This window comes from Zonotrichia leucophrys, chromosome 3, assembly GCF_028769735.1.
Source record: "Zonotrichia leucophrys gambelii isolate GWCS_2022_RI chromosome 3, RI_Zleu_2.0, whole genome shotgun sequence".
In the NCBI taxonomy this organism is placed as follows: Eukaryota; Metazoa; Chordata; class Aves; order Passeriformes; family Passerellidae; genus Zonotrichia; species Zonotrichia leucophrys.
Genome location: NC_088172.1, coordinates 66,532,938 through 66,547,660, shown reverse-complemented (window position 1 = coordinate 66,547,660; position 14,723 = coordinate 66,532,938). Strand labels below are relative to the sequence as shown.

The 14,723-nt window shown below is 45.0% G+C and overlaps 1 protein-coding gene across 22 annotated transcripts in view; it reads left to right on the top strand.

The window, feature by feature from the left end:
* The first annotated feature begins 13,245 nt into the window (after nucleotides 1-13,245).
* Nucleotides 13,246-14,723, top strand: part of AFDN (afadin, adherens junction formation factor) — a 116,942-nt gene continuing 115,464 nt past the window's right edge. For 8 of the 22 annotated variants that reach the window (XM_064708627.1, XM_064708618.1, XM_064708624.1 and 5 more), the window contains exon 1: nucleotides 13,247-13,706. In XM_064708627.1, coding sequence (XP_064564697.1) covers nucleotides 13,596-13,706 — 111 coding nt within the window. In that variant the 5' untranslated portion in view covers nucleotides 13,247-13,595. Of the gene's footprint in view, nucleotides 13,707-14,723 lie in introns of all 22 variants that reach the window. The other 14 variants (XM_064708638.1, XM_064708634.1, XM_064708630.1 and 11 more) reach the window with 3 other exon arrangements.

Below are 14,723 nucleotides of genomic sequence, written 5' to 3'. Positions count from 1 at the left end.
TTCTTCCTGTCTAAAGGACAGGTCAATTTGTATTTAGTTTGCTTTTTTTTTTTAAACACTCTGCAAGAAAATGCATTCATTTTTTAGAGAGCTACAAAGCAGATTTAATCTGATACTCACTGCCACTATGTAGAAGGCAAATTGCCAACACTGCTGACATAAATGAGCACATAATCTTAGCAGCCCTTAAGACCCTCTGCAATCTATTCTGGCTTCCACGCTGGCATTGTGGACTTAGCTGCTAGCTCATCTACCAGACATTTTCCAGCAAGATCTCTCAGGCATAGTCTGAACTTCTAGGATCTCATCTCTGCTTGGTGCCTAAAATTGAGGTTTTTTACTTTAATTGTAACTCAAGTTTTACCGACTAACAGTGTGGTGGAGTCCTGCCTTCAAATGTGGAGCTTTTGCTGCTGAGATTCAAACACACTTTTGCTGACTTAATTCTGTAACAAAACTCTTGACCTGCACGTAGTACACAACAGGAACAGATTATGAGTGGAGAGGTCTTCAAGAAGTCCTTTTTGGGAGAATTTGACAAGGCAAGTTGTGTGCTGGGGCTGCTGCTGAATATGGGAAGGGCACTTACACCTCCCAACTACCCTCTCCACTGGAATGGAAACTATTTGTATCAGCTCTTGCCGAGTTCCCTGAACATATCTAGGGTACTTGACAGGTATTTAGCCCAGGGTGGTGTCTGCCCAGGGACAGCTAAGAATAGCTGTGTTTACTAACACCTCTCACAAATGACAGCCAAGAGCGGCAAGACAGGTAGTAGGGGGTGAGTAGATAGGAGGAGTCAGGAGACTGCTTCCTCTTTCTGCTTCGTTGAGTCACTCAGCATCTGCTTCCTTCTCTCACAATGGGAGTTTCTAAGCTCACTCCCACTTTTGATAGCTGGATGAAAAGAGGTGATGCACATTATGATTAATTTTCATAAGCAGCTATTAGGCTTGCTCATGGCTTTGAAAAGCCTGTCAAAGAGAAAATCAAACTGAGATCATGATCTGACTCCTTCCCCACATCTGTAAAGACTCAGTAGTCAGTGGACACTGAACCTTCTCATGTGGCAGGTTTATACCCCACTCTGAGATACGGCAGTTTCAACAATGCAGTCAAACTCCCCGGCTGGGCAGGTCAGAGAAGAGTAGGATTCCCACAAGGGAACTTGTTTGCCTGACTTGGATATTCAAATTTTATCAGATAGGATCAGGATCTCCCTCTGCAGTAGGCGAATTTCCTTCTGTCCTGTGTAAGGTATAGCACAGGCTATAGTTCAGGAACATGACAGCATTGGGTACTTCAGTGCAGGAACAAGATGAGTGCCAAAACAGGGTAGATTGGGGCACAGCTGTGAAAATGTCAAGCAATGGAGGATCCATCACAGCATGACAGGAGACTCTGGAACATGCATCTGTGTCTTCTCCTCTTCCTCATTGTTCACATATGTGTGTGCCATGTCCATCCTGTAAGAAAACATAGTATAATAAATGTGGTGGATTAATCATCCTGAGTTTTTACCCAGTTTTCTCCCCCAAGGAAGGCCAGAAAAAGGATATTTGCTGCAGCTGACCTGACTCTAAGGGCCTGGGTGCCACTCAGCTCCCAGGGATGTGGTAGTAGTGAGCTTGAAGCACATCATCTGCTCTCCTGCCCTGCACCAGGCTCCTTTGCCCACTCCAGCCCCATGGGGGCCAGAGACAGCACACCATGAACAGCAGAAACAGTGACTGAAACACCTTGCTCCAGGGTGGGGGACTTCCCACACACAGGGTGTGGGGTCTGGCATGGGATGAGACTTGAAGTGTGTGATATGGGAAGGATTTCCTACTGTTGCTTCTAAATTAAGGAAGAGAATAATTTCCAGGGGTTGATTCTGAAGGAGTAAGGAGAAGATCTTGTCCTGAAGTGCCCTTTGTGAGTGAGAGTCTCTCTTAAACAACAAAGAAGTTGCAGTGAATGTGGCTTTCCCAGCCTCTGTGAGCATCTTGTTATCAGCTGGAGAAGTCTTTGAAGATTCTAATTAAGGTCTGACTTCACCTAAATATCTGTAGTCAAGAAAGATACTTAAGCCTAGAATGAGCTGTGTTCTTCATAAAGAGGATACTCAGCAAGTATGTAACTGTCTTCTAGAATGGGCAAGGCTAGGCAAAGAAAAGCTAGAGAAAAGAAAAGAAAAGAAAAGAAAAGAAAAGAAAAGAAAAGAAAAGAAAAGAAAAGAAAAGAAAAGAAAAGAAAAGAAAAGAAAAGAAAAGAAAAAGAAAAAGAAAAGGAAAAGAAAAGAAAAGAAAAGAAAAGAAAAGAAAAGAAAAGAAAAGAAAAGAAAAGAAAAGAAAAGAAAAGAAAAGAAAGAAAAAGAAAGAAAGGAGGAAAACAGAACAGAAAAACCAGAAAAAGCAGAGTGAGAAGAGGAACTTCTAAAATGGACAAGGTTTTATTTTATTTTACCCTCATCCCTTCCCTGTGTATCTATTACAGGTTCAATGTTACTTTTGCTTTATCATTAAGCATTAAGTGTGCCAAATCACCTTGCAAAAATCTTGAACCAAAAATGAGCCTCAATTTTGATTTTGCTACAGTCACTAGCAAATCCATTTATATCAGGGGCTAAAGATCATGGTGGCTTTGCTTGAAAAACATTGCATCAGTAGCAAGAAGGTGATTATAACGTGTTAGGCTGGGTTCTTAACTACTTAATTCAGTTTGGGTCTGGTGTAATTTTATTTTTCCACCAGTGGTGTGGAACCTAGAATAACCCTTTTAAATCTCCTGTAGAGTTAATCCCACAGGCTGCTGTACAGAAATCAGAGCATGGCTGGGCAGTTGCAGTCACTTTAAGATGTTTCTTAAGGAAAATAATTATATTTAAAAGGAATAATACTTTCTGAAGACTGTTTTTTTCTCTGCTCAGTCTAATGGAACCCCTTGAGCTCAAGACATTATTGTATATGACAGTATGAAATTGCTATTTTCTTTGAAATCTGTTTCACTTTCTTACCCTCGCTGAAATGCTGAAGGCTGTAACACTGATATATCTGCTTCCCAGGGACAAATGCAAGTAACTAGGACTTTGAAACATTTTGTAAATATTTCTGAAAGCACATTTAATACCCCTACATAATTTTTCTCCTTTTTGAAGTGTATGTGCTGTAGCTTGCTCTGAGAAAGAAACCCCCAAACTGGCCACTGAACAATGCTGTGGATCACAGGAATTTTTAACCATGTCCTCTCTGACCTGCATGACTGTGTTTAACAATAACAATAGAAGAGTTATCATATATATATATATATATATATACACATATATATACACACTCACATAGTCTTCAAACCCATTGCAAACAATCTGGGATTCACTGCAAAAAACACCACTGCTTTCCTTAAGGATGTTTTAGTATTTCATCCATAAGCACCCCACCAGATCATTAGGGCTGAACTTCAGACCCTCCCTGATGTACCTTAACACATCACTTCTTGGCCTAAAAGCTTGACATGGGAAAAAAATCCCTACATTATACATATTTATTTCTATTTAGAGAGATTTGTGAGTGATTAGAAGTTTCTTTGCACTTTCAGACATCAAAGGACAGGTTTTAGGAAATGAAATTAGTTGTATCACTGCAGACAGAATTTATTTCTCCTTAAGATATTTAATGTTTTTTAAAGAGACATACGGCTAGAAAGAATGCTTCTGTGCACATGGAGGAATGTTGCCTTAATATGCACTTCTTAAAATTAATTTGGGAATGCTTTGTACTCTCAAATGAAACAATACAATACTGGAAGTTCAGGAAGAACTTGATACAAGAAGTACAGCCTGATATATGCAGAGTTAACCTTTGTGCCAGGAGGCCCTGAAGAACTTGGTCTGTGCTCCAACTCCTACAGCCAGAAATATAAACAGTTGTTCTGCTAGATGCTAGTATCTCCTCTCTGAAAAGTCAAAATGTGCTTGCAAGTGCAGTGAACAACCTTAGTGCTTACTTCCAAAGTAGGAAAAGTGTGTTATGGTGAGAGGGAGGGTTGTCTGTTTAGCTTGTTAAAAAGAAGATAAATTGATGTCCCTTTAAACCAGCAGGTAAGATATGAGTGTCTTAAAAGAGAGAAAATAGAATGTATCAAAGGGCTATTCAACAAAACAGAGAAGTGTGACAAGTACCAGTGCCTGGAAGTTGGATTTGGGCACATTGGATACGATGCATCTCTCAGCAGCAAGGATGATTAATGGCTGGAACAAACCCCATGAGGTTCTTTATCCTCTGTCTCTTGCCATCTTGAGTTCAAGCTGTTATGAAAGATGGGACTTCACCAAGTGTAAGTCTCTGAATTACTCTAAAGACCAGCTGAATTAAATTCTACAGTTTGCATTAAACAAGCCAGAACAAATCTGCTGCTCATTCTCCCTCATACAGATGAGTTTTCCCATTGCTCCCTCTTCACAGTGGCACTTGTGCCATAGTCCATGCCTGCAGCAGAACATTTTATATTTTGTCTCCTTAGCAGATGAAGCTTACTTAGTTCACTGTGAATCAAAAGTTATAGTGAGAAGGAGCTGTAATCTTTTCATACTGCCTTCTCATAAGACAATGTCAGATTAAGGTCAATAACTGTATGGAAATCCAATATCCAATCCCAGGCTTGGGACTTCAAAACACCCTTATTCCTACTGAACTGCCCATGTCTTGGGATGACAACACTGTCCTAGCTGTAGAATGCTGCTAGCAGCATTCTGGCCCCTTGGCTCAGCATCATGCTCAGTGAGGTTTGCAGAGCTCCCTGTTGCCACAGCATCCTTGCTAGCAACAGGCCAAGCGGGCAATGCAGCCCCATGGCAGAGAGCACAGCATCGATGGGCCCAGAGCAGCTGGGCACTGTGCCCTGGGGCCAGGGCTGAGCAGGCAGAGCCCCTGAAAGGGAAAACCCACAGCCTGGCAGCATGGCCCAGCTTCAGAGCAGTGCCTCCAGACACCGGTGATTTATCACACTAAGCAGTTTACATCCATCTGCCATAACCATGTCAGGTGAAGCAATTTTGCCTTTCTCTTGAATTCCCATATTCAGACAGGTGCTGTTGGGAGGCAAAGGACACATTTTTCAAGCCTCGTGGTCTAAATTTGTAAATGAAGACTCGAAGGTGCCTTTGATGACTGGGAATTTATGACATTTTGGAAAACAGGTCATTAATATAGGTGCCTATTTCTGTGCATGTTTCTAACTTTAGTCAGAAAGCAAGAAATTACTATCTTCCCATTTCGAAATGTAGAAGTAATGTATTTGAGGATCCTTCACTTACAGAGCTGTACTCCTCCATAATCTTTGTCTATAATCATCTTTGAATTTTTGATTTCTCATTTGATTGGCCTGCAGAGCTGGATCTGAATAAACTTCCTTGGGATATATGCCTTGGCAATGATACTTTCTTTGTGTCAGATCTACTTCAAACTGTTTAGGATTTGGATTTCTTTTTCATCTGGTAACATCTAAGTGCACTTTTACAATGTGAAAACAATGTAGGGACAAACTTTGCACTTATAAAAACTGCATTTGGGAAAGTTTGTCTGGGAGGTGTTGACCCTGAAGGTAGTTACAAGGTAGAGTATGCTGTATTTGTTTAAGTGAATAAATTCCACAGTGCCTTGCTGGATTAACATTAAGTAAGGACACTCTTACACATTTCTTATCTGACCTATGAGGGTCATTAACAGCAAGATGTAGCTGCTATTGTGTCACCCTGACTGTACTGGCCAGGAGATGGTCTGATTTTTCCATTCCCTGTTACTGTACAAAATTGCACTAATGGGAGAGAGAGCCAAAGATACAAAATACTGATGATTGTTGTACCAGGGTCTGGTAGTGCCACTTGCTTTCCAGCAAGCTTTAATATTAATCACATGGTGATGCAACCTTCCCCTGCTGTTTTGAGCTGTGCTAACTGCTAACTGCTACATGTCCATAAAATATTGGTCCTTGCCTCAAAACAATACAGAAATCCCAGCACATACTGAAACACAGTAACGTACCAAGGAATACAATGACCAAACAGAAAGGGGAAATATGTGGAAAACAGGGTAAAAATGTGAGGATTGTGGTTAACATAGCAAACAGAGGTCACACCACAGCAAGTGCGTTATCGATATGCTAGTACTTGACAAGCTTCACAACTGTACTGAATTTAGAAAGGTCTGAAGGAAGTACCTTGGTTATTTTGGGTGGATGTATTCCCTCAATAAAGGAGTGGCATGGGATAAAGGTGAGGGTGTCTGGCTGAGAAAGAATAGCAATAAAAAAAAGCACAACCTGGTATTAAAGGTTGATCTCACAGAGAAGAGTTAAGGCTCCATTATTTCAAAGTGTAATTATTGAGTATTCTTGCACTGGCATATGCAGTATTGAGCATAGATATCACAGAGAGCTGTCCAGAAAGTGAAACAGAAAGGAATTTTACCTGATAAGTTTAGCATATCATGAAAAGGACATGCTTTAAAATGTAGCCCAGGAAGCTCTATTTCTGCAGTGTAAACCTATTTCCTAATATGCCCCCCATGGCTATTTCCTTCTTTAGCCAGTTGGGCAAGGCTGAGCTGTGACACCTGTAAATTGAAACCCAGGTCCTTCACTGAGTTTGTGACATTTGGTTTAACCCAGATGGAGAGACTGGACTTCATGTAAATGAGATGATCAATACAGTTGTGCCATACCTGATAGAAAAATAGCATAATTGGCTAAAGCAATGCAGGGCTTAGAGGTGCAGCCTATGCCAAAATCAACAGACTAAAGCTCTGAGGAAGATGAGGGATAGCAGAATTACCCTCAAAGGAGGATTCATCTCACTTCTCTGCAGCCTTCTAAAATTATGGTTTAATCTTGCTATATGTGCCATTACCTATAGATAGAAGGGTCTATACTTACCCTCTTGTTTTAAGTTTTAGACAATTCAGGTTTGCTAATATAAATCCCACTCCAGGTTTCTACACAGGAATTCCCTGGTGCTTTCCATTATTTTTTCATTTTTACATACAAACTCCACTTCTATTCCATACTTGTTCAGGATGAAGGCCTCAAAAATGCAGAAGCATTACTATGGGAAACTTGTAGAGGGGAAGATTGACTTTTTTTTTTTTGCTTTCATTTCACAGGTTTACATTACTGTTTTCACTTAGAAGCATTTGTTTTAAGGCTGAAGTTCTCCACATACAGAACTCACACATATTGAGTTGAAAGAACTGCAGGTGCTGGACCAAAGAAATGAATATCCATTACACTTTCAGCTCACTGGATATTTCTACATAAAAATCCTTTTGGTGCTTTTAGACCTCACCTTTTTCACAAAAAAAGTGAAATGAAAACAAAAAAGCCAAAAGCCTGCTGACCCAGTCTGCTCCCAAATGAAACTTTTCTAACAAAAACTGCCCAGATGTGGCCAAATGACTTCTGCTAATAAGTGAAATGTACACAGGAGTTATATTCATCGTGTGAGTGTGAAGGAAGATTAAAATTAATGCTCTTTTAATTTTCTATACAATGTATGCTTTGAAAGGTGTTATTTTTTCAGTCAAGTAATTACAGGGTGGAGAGAATGTGAGGCCAATGGCAGGAGGTTAATTACATGACCAAACACCCACTACATCTTGCTCAAAGGACCCTGAAATGATTACACATTGTTGTAACTAATAGCCCAGTCTGGACTGCTGGTTGGAGGGCTACCCTCAGCTTAAAAGAAATGCATAACTTCTACGTAAGTATCTTTACTATTTTAAAAAAAAATACTGTATACCACAAAGAGACTAGCTACATTTCTGGAGACGGGAGACATCAGTTTATTTACACGGTCCACTTGAGGATTGTACATAGACTCTATTTCTTATGGCCAGCCAATTTCTCATCTTCTTTCACAACACAGCAGTTGGTAAGGAAATAGCTTACTTAAAGTAGAAATCTGTGATTAAGAATAAAAACTATCGGAATGCTTTTTTTCATACCTGCAGCAGCTCTGAACTTTGCTTTAACTGATTTCATTTTAGATTATATTGGAAAAGGCCAGGAGATATCATTCTATAATCTAATGTGTATAACAGTCATTAAATCTCTCCTCTATACTTCTGCTTTGAAAAAACCCACTCCCTGGATGTAAAGAGTCTTCAAGAAAAACAGTCAGTATTTATCTGAAAATGAATCCAGCAGATATTACAGTATTAGGATAAGACTGAGTGGTAACCTCTTACTGGGACCCACCTCTCTTCCCAAGTGCTTCTGATTTCCAGGAGCTGTTCACCTGAGGACAAACACACATCTTGCTGAAGTCAATCTGAATGCCCATGTGCTACAAGACAGTCAGACTCTCATCCCCCTTGCTGAACATGGATCACAGCACAGCTCAGCAAAGACAGGACAAAGGCTGTCTCTGCTCTGAACCTACACACACAGGTATGCCTGAGCACCCCATCCAGCAGGAGACCCTGCCTTGAAGCCAGATGCATAAGAAGAGCTTCCAGGCTCTTTCTCTAAAATGGTCCCCTGGGCCATTTCAGCATCCAGATCTACTCCTTTATTGCCCAACTATCTGTAAGTTAAGTGGTTAGCAAAGTCTGGCTGGGAAATGGATAGCTCATAGACAACTCCTGGGCATGGACTATGAAAGAACATGTGCCAGCAACCTCTCCAGCAGGCAATCTGCACACAGCCACTCTATTTTACAGCTAAAACAATTTTAAACCATGGAGGTGGTGAAGCTAGGTCAGCTGGCTGTAGGGCTAGAGAAAGGTCCTTACATTGCCTATTTCATTAGTACAAATATAACTCTAGATATTTTGATCCAGGAAGTATTTACTAATAAATTACTTTGAAAGATCTATACATAATAAAAATTAAGCATTTTCCTTAAGGGAAGTTTCTTGACAGTTTTCATCCATACAGAAACCAAAAAGTAAGATGTATTTATTAAGATAGCTGCCATTTTATACAGTTCTGTGCTTCCCCCTCCCTAAAAATAGAGCGAGGATAATTGAACTGAAAAACCTAAAGATTTCCAAAACCCAATTACATAACTTGCCACACTTCCTTTGTTTTCCCCTCTTACTTGTATTTCAAAGAGGTCAAGGTTATTAAATATAGGTTTCTGCATTAATACAGTAAGAAAATCAGGAACTAAGCACATAGTAAAGATTTTTCATGTAACGTGAATTTGCTCACCTAGCCTGTATAAAGTATGTTTACCAATTTGGGTATGAAATTGATACTTTGATGTACACAGTGTGTGCAGTTCTTCTAGGTGAGATAATGGTACATTAAAAAACTTTTCTCTCCCTGATTTATGTGTGCTTATAGTGTCCAAAGCTGCAATCCTTATTCTGGATAATTTATTTTCCTCAGTGGGTGTGTCATCTATGCAGACACTGCAGTTTGACGACCCAGGTTTGTTAATATTGCTCTAACATAAGGTTTTGCACTGCATTATGCCAAATTACAGCTCTGGTACCTCTGCTCTCAAAACACACACATGCTTGGGAAGCCATGAGAAGGGTTACTTTAATAATTTTGGTCTTACATATGAATTTATAACTTTCAGTAGTGCACTGACTTACACAGCATGGCACTATACATCAGATGCATGCAGCCTTGGAAAATTAATGCTGCATTCTGGCAACCATATGGGCAGCTGGCAAGCAGCCAGGAGACCAGCAGAGCATGACCCTACCTTCATGCAAGCCTTCCCGATGCAGGAGAGCTGTTTGCATGGGCTGCACTAGCCAAGGAGCAGAAGTAAAGGGATCCTGAGCGTGGTTGTTGCTCATAACCATCAGATCCCACAGGGACCAGCATATGCCAGTGTGATTAATGAGAGGAGCTGCACAGACAGCAGACAGACCCTTGTGGCAGGTAATCACATGGGCACTTGTGACTTTGTGATGTCCAGGGAATGAAGAGGATTGCAAAGCCATCCTTGTACATCTATGTTTCTTCTTTATGGTCGTCTCTTCTAGCTGGTGCTCTCACCTGTGACAAAATTCAGCTTGCAAGCTCTACAGGGAAGGGCATTTATCGTATTTGTTCTGTAAAATGCATATTAAATATTGAGTGCTGAACAAACAATCAGAATAATAGCTTACAGCACCGTAGTTATCTTTAGCACATTGGGAAAGAACACTGTTCAGCAAGAAAAGAATTTTTTTAAAAACTACCATCACTTGCAAGGAGAGCAGTTTTTGTTTCCCGTTCTTTTGCTTCACTTACTCTATTATTTCTTATCAAGCATGTGATCTTCTAAGGACTTAAATCTAGTTCTGCCACCAGCTTCAGCGGGCATACCTGCAGGAATGATAGTCTGAATTGGAAACTCCTCAAATAGGATTGTCTTCTCACTGTGTAAATGATAGAAATCTCACAAAGAATAGAGAGAAGAATTTAATTTAATGGTTTCAAGTAACTTTATGCATGACCTTAAATGGAAGATGCCTTGATGACAGTCAAACACACAATCCTGTTTATAATATATTTTATACATGTAATGCTTTCCATTCATAAACATCTTTAATTTTTTTTAAAATTTTCACAGGAATCGTGTCACTCTCCAGGCTTTACAGCAGCTGTTTTACTTCTCATTGCAATGGCCCTATGAAAAAAAATAGGGACTGCAAGTGAAACAGCACACATTTTCCACAGAAAACTAGCTGGTACACTGTAATTTAATGCTTTAGTTCCCTGAACACTTGCTTTTCCAAGGAAATCAAGGCTTATGTTTTATCTTCCACAGTATAGTCTCTATATGCCGGTCCTGCTGGTTCACTCAGACATCTAAATTTTTGTCTACACCAGTATTTTCCTTAAATCCTGATTCTGTACTAAAGATGCTGTCATTTGCCTGTTGATGGCAACTTGTTCAGCAAGTACAAGCAGGCCTGGTTTCTTCCAATGCTGCTTCAGCACTGACCAGATCATGGCAGAATTAATCATCAGCATAGTTGCTGCTGCTATCTGACCATCAGCAGCATTTCCACTGCTCCTGCTACACAGAAATACGTTGTAGTCACTCAGGATTTCTGAGAAGTCACATCTAAACATTGTTAGCCTGCTCCAATTCTGCTCCATTTGAGGGATTTGTTTGTATCCAGGCTGGAGTCTAGCTGTGGTTTAGAAATGCTGACTAGACATAGTTAAAATAGAAATAAATAAATTCTCAGCTGATTATATCCACCATGTGGATCCAGCACAGTAATAATTTCATTCCTGGTGCTCCCTGGCATTTGAAAACCCAGGCATGCCAGCAATGCTAAATCAACTACTTTCAGCAGCCAGTTTTCCCAGAGCAACCACCTCTTTTCCCCAGGAAAACCAATTTTATCCATGTAGCTTGTAACAGCAAAACATCCATCTAATTCCTCCTTTCTAATCCTGAAGCAATACAGCCACTGTTTCTCACCCTGTGAATTGAACCAACCCATTTCACCAATATGCAGACAGAACCAAGCATACAAACCAGCACAACATTCTGCAAATGTCATCTGTGACAGAGCACAGAGATATCTGCCTTGGGTAGTGAGCTATCACATCACAGATGTGATACTTGGTTTCTGGGAGGCATTGCAAAATATCAAATGCTATCTGGTAGCACACTCCGGATTTTGGAAAAAAAAATAAATTCAGGCTTATTTTCCCCCTTTCTTTTATGTAAGAAGGGTTTTGTCTGATTTTTTCTTCTCTCTACACTTTACATCTAAATGGAATACAGTATAGTTTTAGTATGATAGCACTACAAGAACTTGAGATTTTGTGTGTCTCCCCTGACTCCCGCTAAGTCCTCTAAGGGCTCAGACAGGCTTTCAACACATCCCAAAATCTGGGACCCAAGAAATAGAATCCCTTCCACCCTTGGAACTGGAAACTCTGAATATGGCACAGTTACATATGTAGGGCAAAAGTATAACTGACCTTCACCTGTAAAACCAGAACTTCTGGTAGTTATACAGGTGCTGTACTACTGGATAAAAACAATAATTTAATTGCTTAATGTAGACAAGGCCTCTGAGGAATCTCCTTCTTTAAATAACCCAGCCAAATCAAAACTTCATCAGCAAAACTCACTCCTCTGAACTCCCTCAGCAAAGAGGAACCTGAAATACTTTGCCAGGTATGCTAAAAGGAAACGGTAGTTCCCCCTTTTTAACCACTCAAAGAAACCAAAAAAGATACACACTTGGACAACCAAGTTCAAACAGGATTGTTCAAGTAGTAAGTTTCAGAGGATGCCCAAAGCACAACAAATATGACCGCTGAACTATCAGGATGCATTACTTCTGCGGGTTAAGAAACAAAGCCAAACCCCCAGAGCTGGACTGAATTCCAACGTCTACACAATGGGCGATGCCTCGTAGGGCCAACTGACACGTTTTGTGAGAAACCACAGAAAAATGACGCGTCTAAAATCCATTAAAACGTATCTGATGCTTTAACTTCTTATCAGGTTTATCTCAAGCTGTGGAAATTTCTGTCAATACAGCTTTTTTAGACAATTCCTTCCACGCGGCTCTCCCAAGGCACTCCATAACCATCATCAAACGCAGCAGCCACCGGGACACAGCGGAGCGTCGTTCCCCCGGCTGTGCCGGGAGACGCCGAGGCACCGCGGCGACCCGGGGGCCGCAGGGCGAGGGGGCGGCCTTGACCCGGGGCCACTCCCGGGCCGTGCGCCCTGACCTCCGCCCGCGGGCAGGGCGGGCTGGGCAGCGCCGACATTCCGCCTTAGCGCGGGGAAGCTCCGGCGGGGCCGCGCCGGGATCCGCCCGCAGGTCTTTGTTCCCGCGGCCGCGGCGGCTCTTTGTTGGTGCCACAGCCCGAGCGCGGGCCCCGCGCTAAGGCGGCGCCCGGGGCTCCCGCCGCTTCTCCCGCGGGGCCTCCCGCCGGCACCGCGCTCCCCGCCGGGCCGCGCTGAACCCGCCGCCGCGTGTCCCCGGCCGCCGGGCGGGCACTCCCGCTGCACCTGGCCGCGCCCCGCCCCGCCCCGGCCCCCGCCGGGCCCCGGCCGCCCCCCCAGGCCGGCAGGAGCAGGGCAGCGACAGGAAGGCGGGACACGGAGGGCACTCTCCGGAGGCGCGCGCCGGCGGGAGGCGACGGCCGCCGGGAGCGCGCGCAGGCGCGCACACGCCCGGGAAGGGGAGGAGGAGGAGGGCGGGCGGCCGGGCGGGGGCGCGCACGGCCGGTGTGTGAGGGAGAGAGCGAGGGGAGGGCGATCCCGGGGCGGAGAAAGGCGGCGGCAGCGGCGGCTTCGCTCGGCTCAGGGCAGGCGAGCGGCCACAGGCGCTGCCGAGCCGGGAGATACGGCGGGCGCTGCCGACTCGGGGCATCCTTCCTCTTCCTCCCCGCCCCCTGCCCGCCCTTCCCCCTTTTCTTTCTCTCCTTCCCCACTGTCCGCCGGGGCCGATCGCTGTCGGCGGCACGATCCCGGGGCGTTTCCGCGGCGCCCGAGCCGGCAGCGGCCGCGGGGAGAGCCGGTGCCTGCCCTGCCCGGCCGGGACTGAGGGACACCCCGCTCCGTCCGGGGCTCGGCTGAGAGGGCCTGGCCCCGGCCCCGGCTCGGCTCCCCGGCGGCGGGCTCGGCGAGGATGTCGGGCGGCGGCGGCAGCCGGGAGGAGGAGCGGCGCAAACTCGCCGACATCATCAACCACTGGAACGCGAACCGGCTGGACCTGTTCGAGATCAGCGACCCCACCGAGGTGAGCGACCCCGGCGAGGGCCTCCCGCCCGGCCGGCCCGGTGAGACGCCGCGCCCGGGCCAGGCCGCGCCCCGCGGCCGCCGGGCTCCCGCCCCGGCCGGCGGCTCACACACGGGCGCTCCTGCGCTGTCCGCGGCCGGGGCTCCGCTCCTCGGTGGGCAGCGAGGGGCCCTGGCCGTGCCCGGGTGGAGGCAGGTTGCAGCGGCCGGGGAGAGGAAGGGAGCGCAGGGCCGGAGCCCTCCCCTCCTCCCTCTGTTCCCTCCCGCAGGCACATGCCGGCCTGACCCCGCGGGACAGGAGGCTCCGAGGCAGGGGAGAAACCCGCTGGGAGATGGAGGTGGCGAAAGGGGGCGGGCAAGGGCGACAGAACAGGAGCTGCCCCCGTCCCGAGCCCGACACCGGGTACCTCCGTGGGTTTTTGGGTTTTTTTTGTCTGTCTGTGACTTTAACAGTACGTACAGGCGGCTGGTGGAGGAGGATTGAGGAGCCTGGTGCTAGGCGCTTTTTTTGTTGCTAGCTTGTTTGTTTCTTTAAATATTCGTCTTTGTGCGGAAGGCGCCTCTTACAAAGCAACCTGCCGCTTGCAGTCCGGCGGCTCTCCGGGTTGCTGGTGCAATCCCTGGAGTGGCTTTCCCAGGGCGTGACGGACGGAGCGCCTTGGCTCTCCGAGCCTGCAGGCTGCCAGCCCGCCGCCTAAAGTAAATACCAGGAGCAGGTTCGTAGACCCGAGTTCACATGTTGTACTGGAAAAACACAGCGGGTAATTTCTGCCTAATGAAGTGGGTGTTTCTGATGGCCTGGAGAGGCTGGGGTTTGTCCTTTTTGAAAAAAAATAAAAATGTAATAGTCAAACCACACCCTCCCGCTGCCCCTTGTCATGTTCCCTTTGGCTGGTTCGTGCTGCGCGTCTGGTTTGAAAGCGGCGAGGGGGGGTAGGGGGAGGGCTGGGGACGCAGGTTACAGCCCTGTTTGTGTGTGAGAGCGGGCTCCCTGCTCCGAGGGTGGAGGCTGATCATG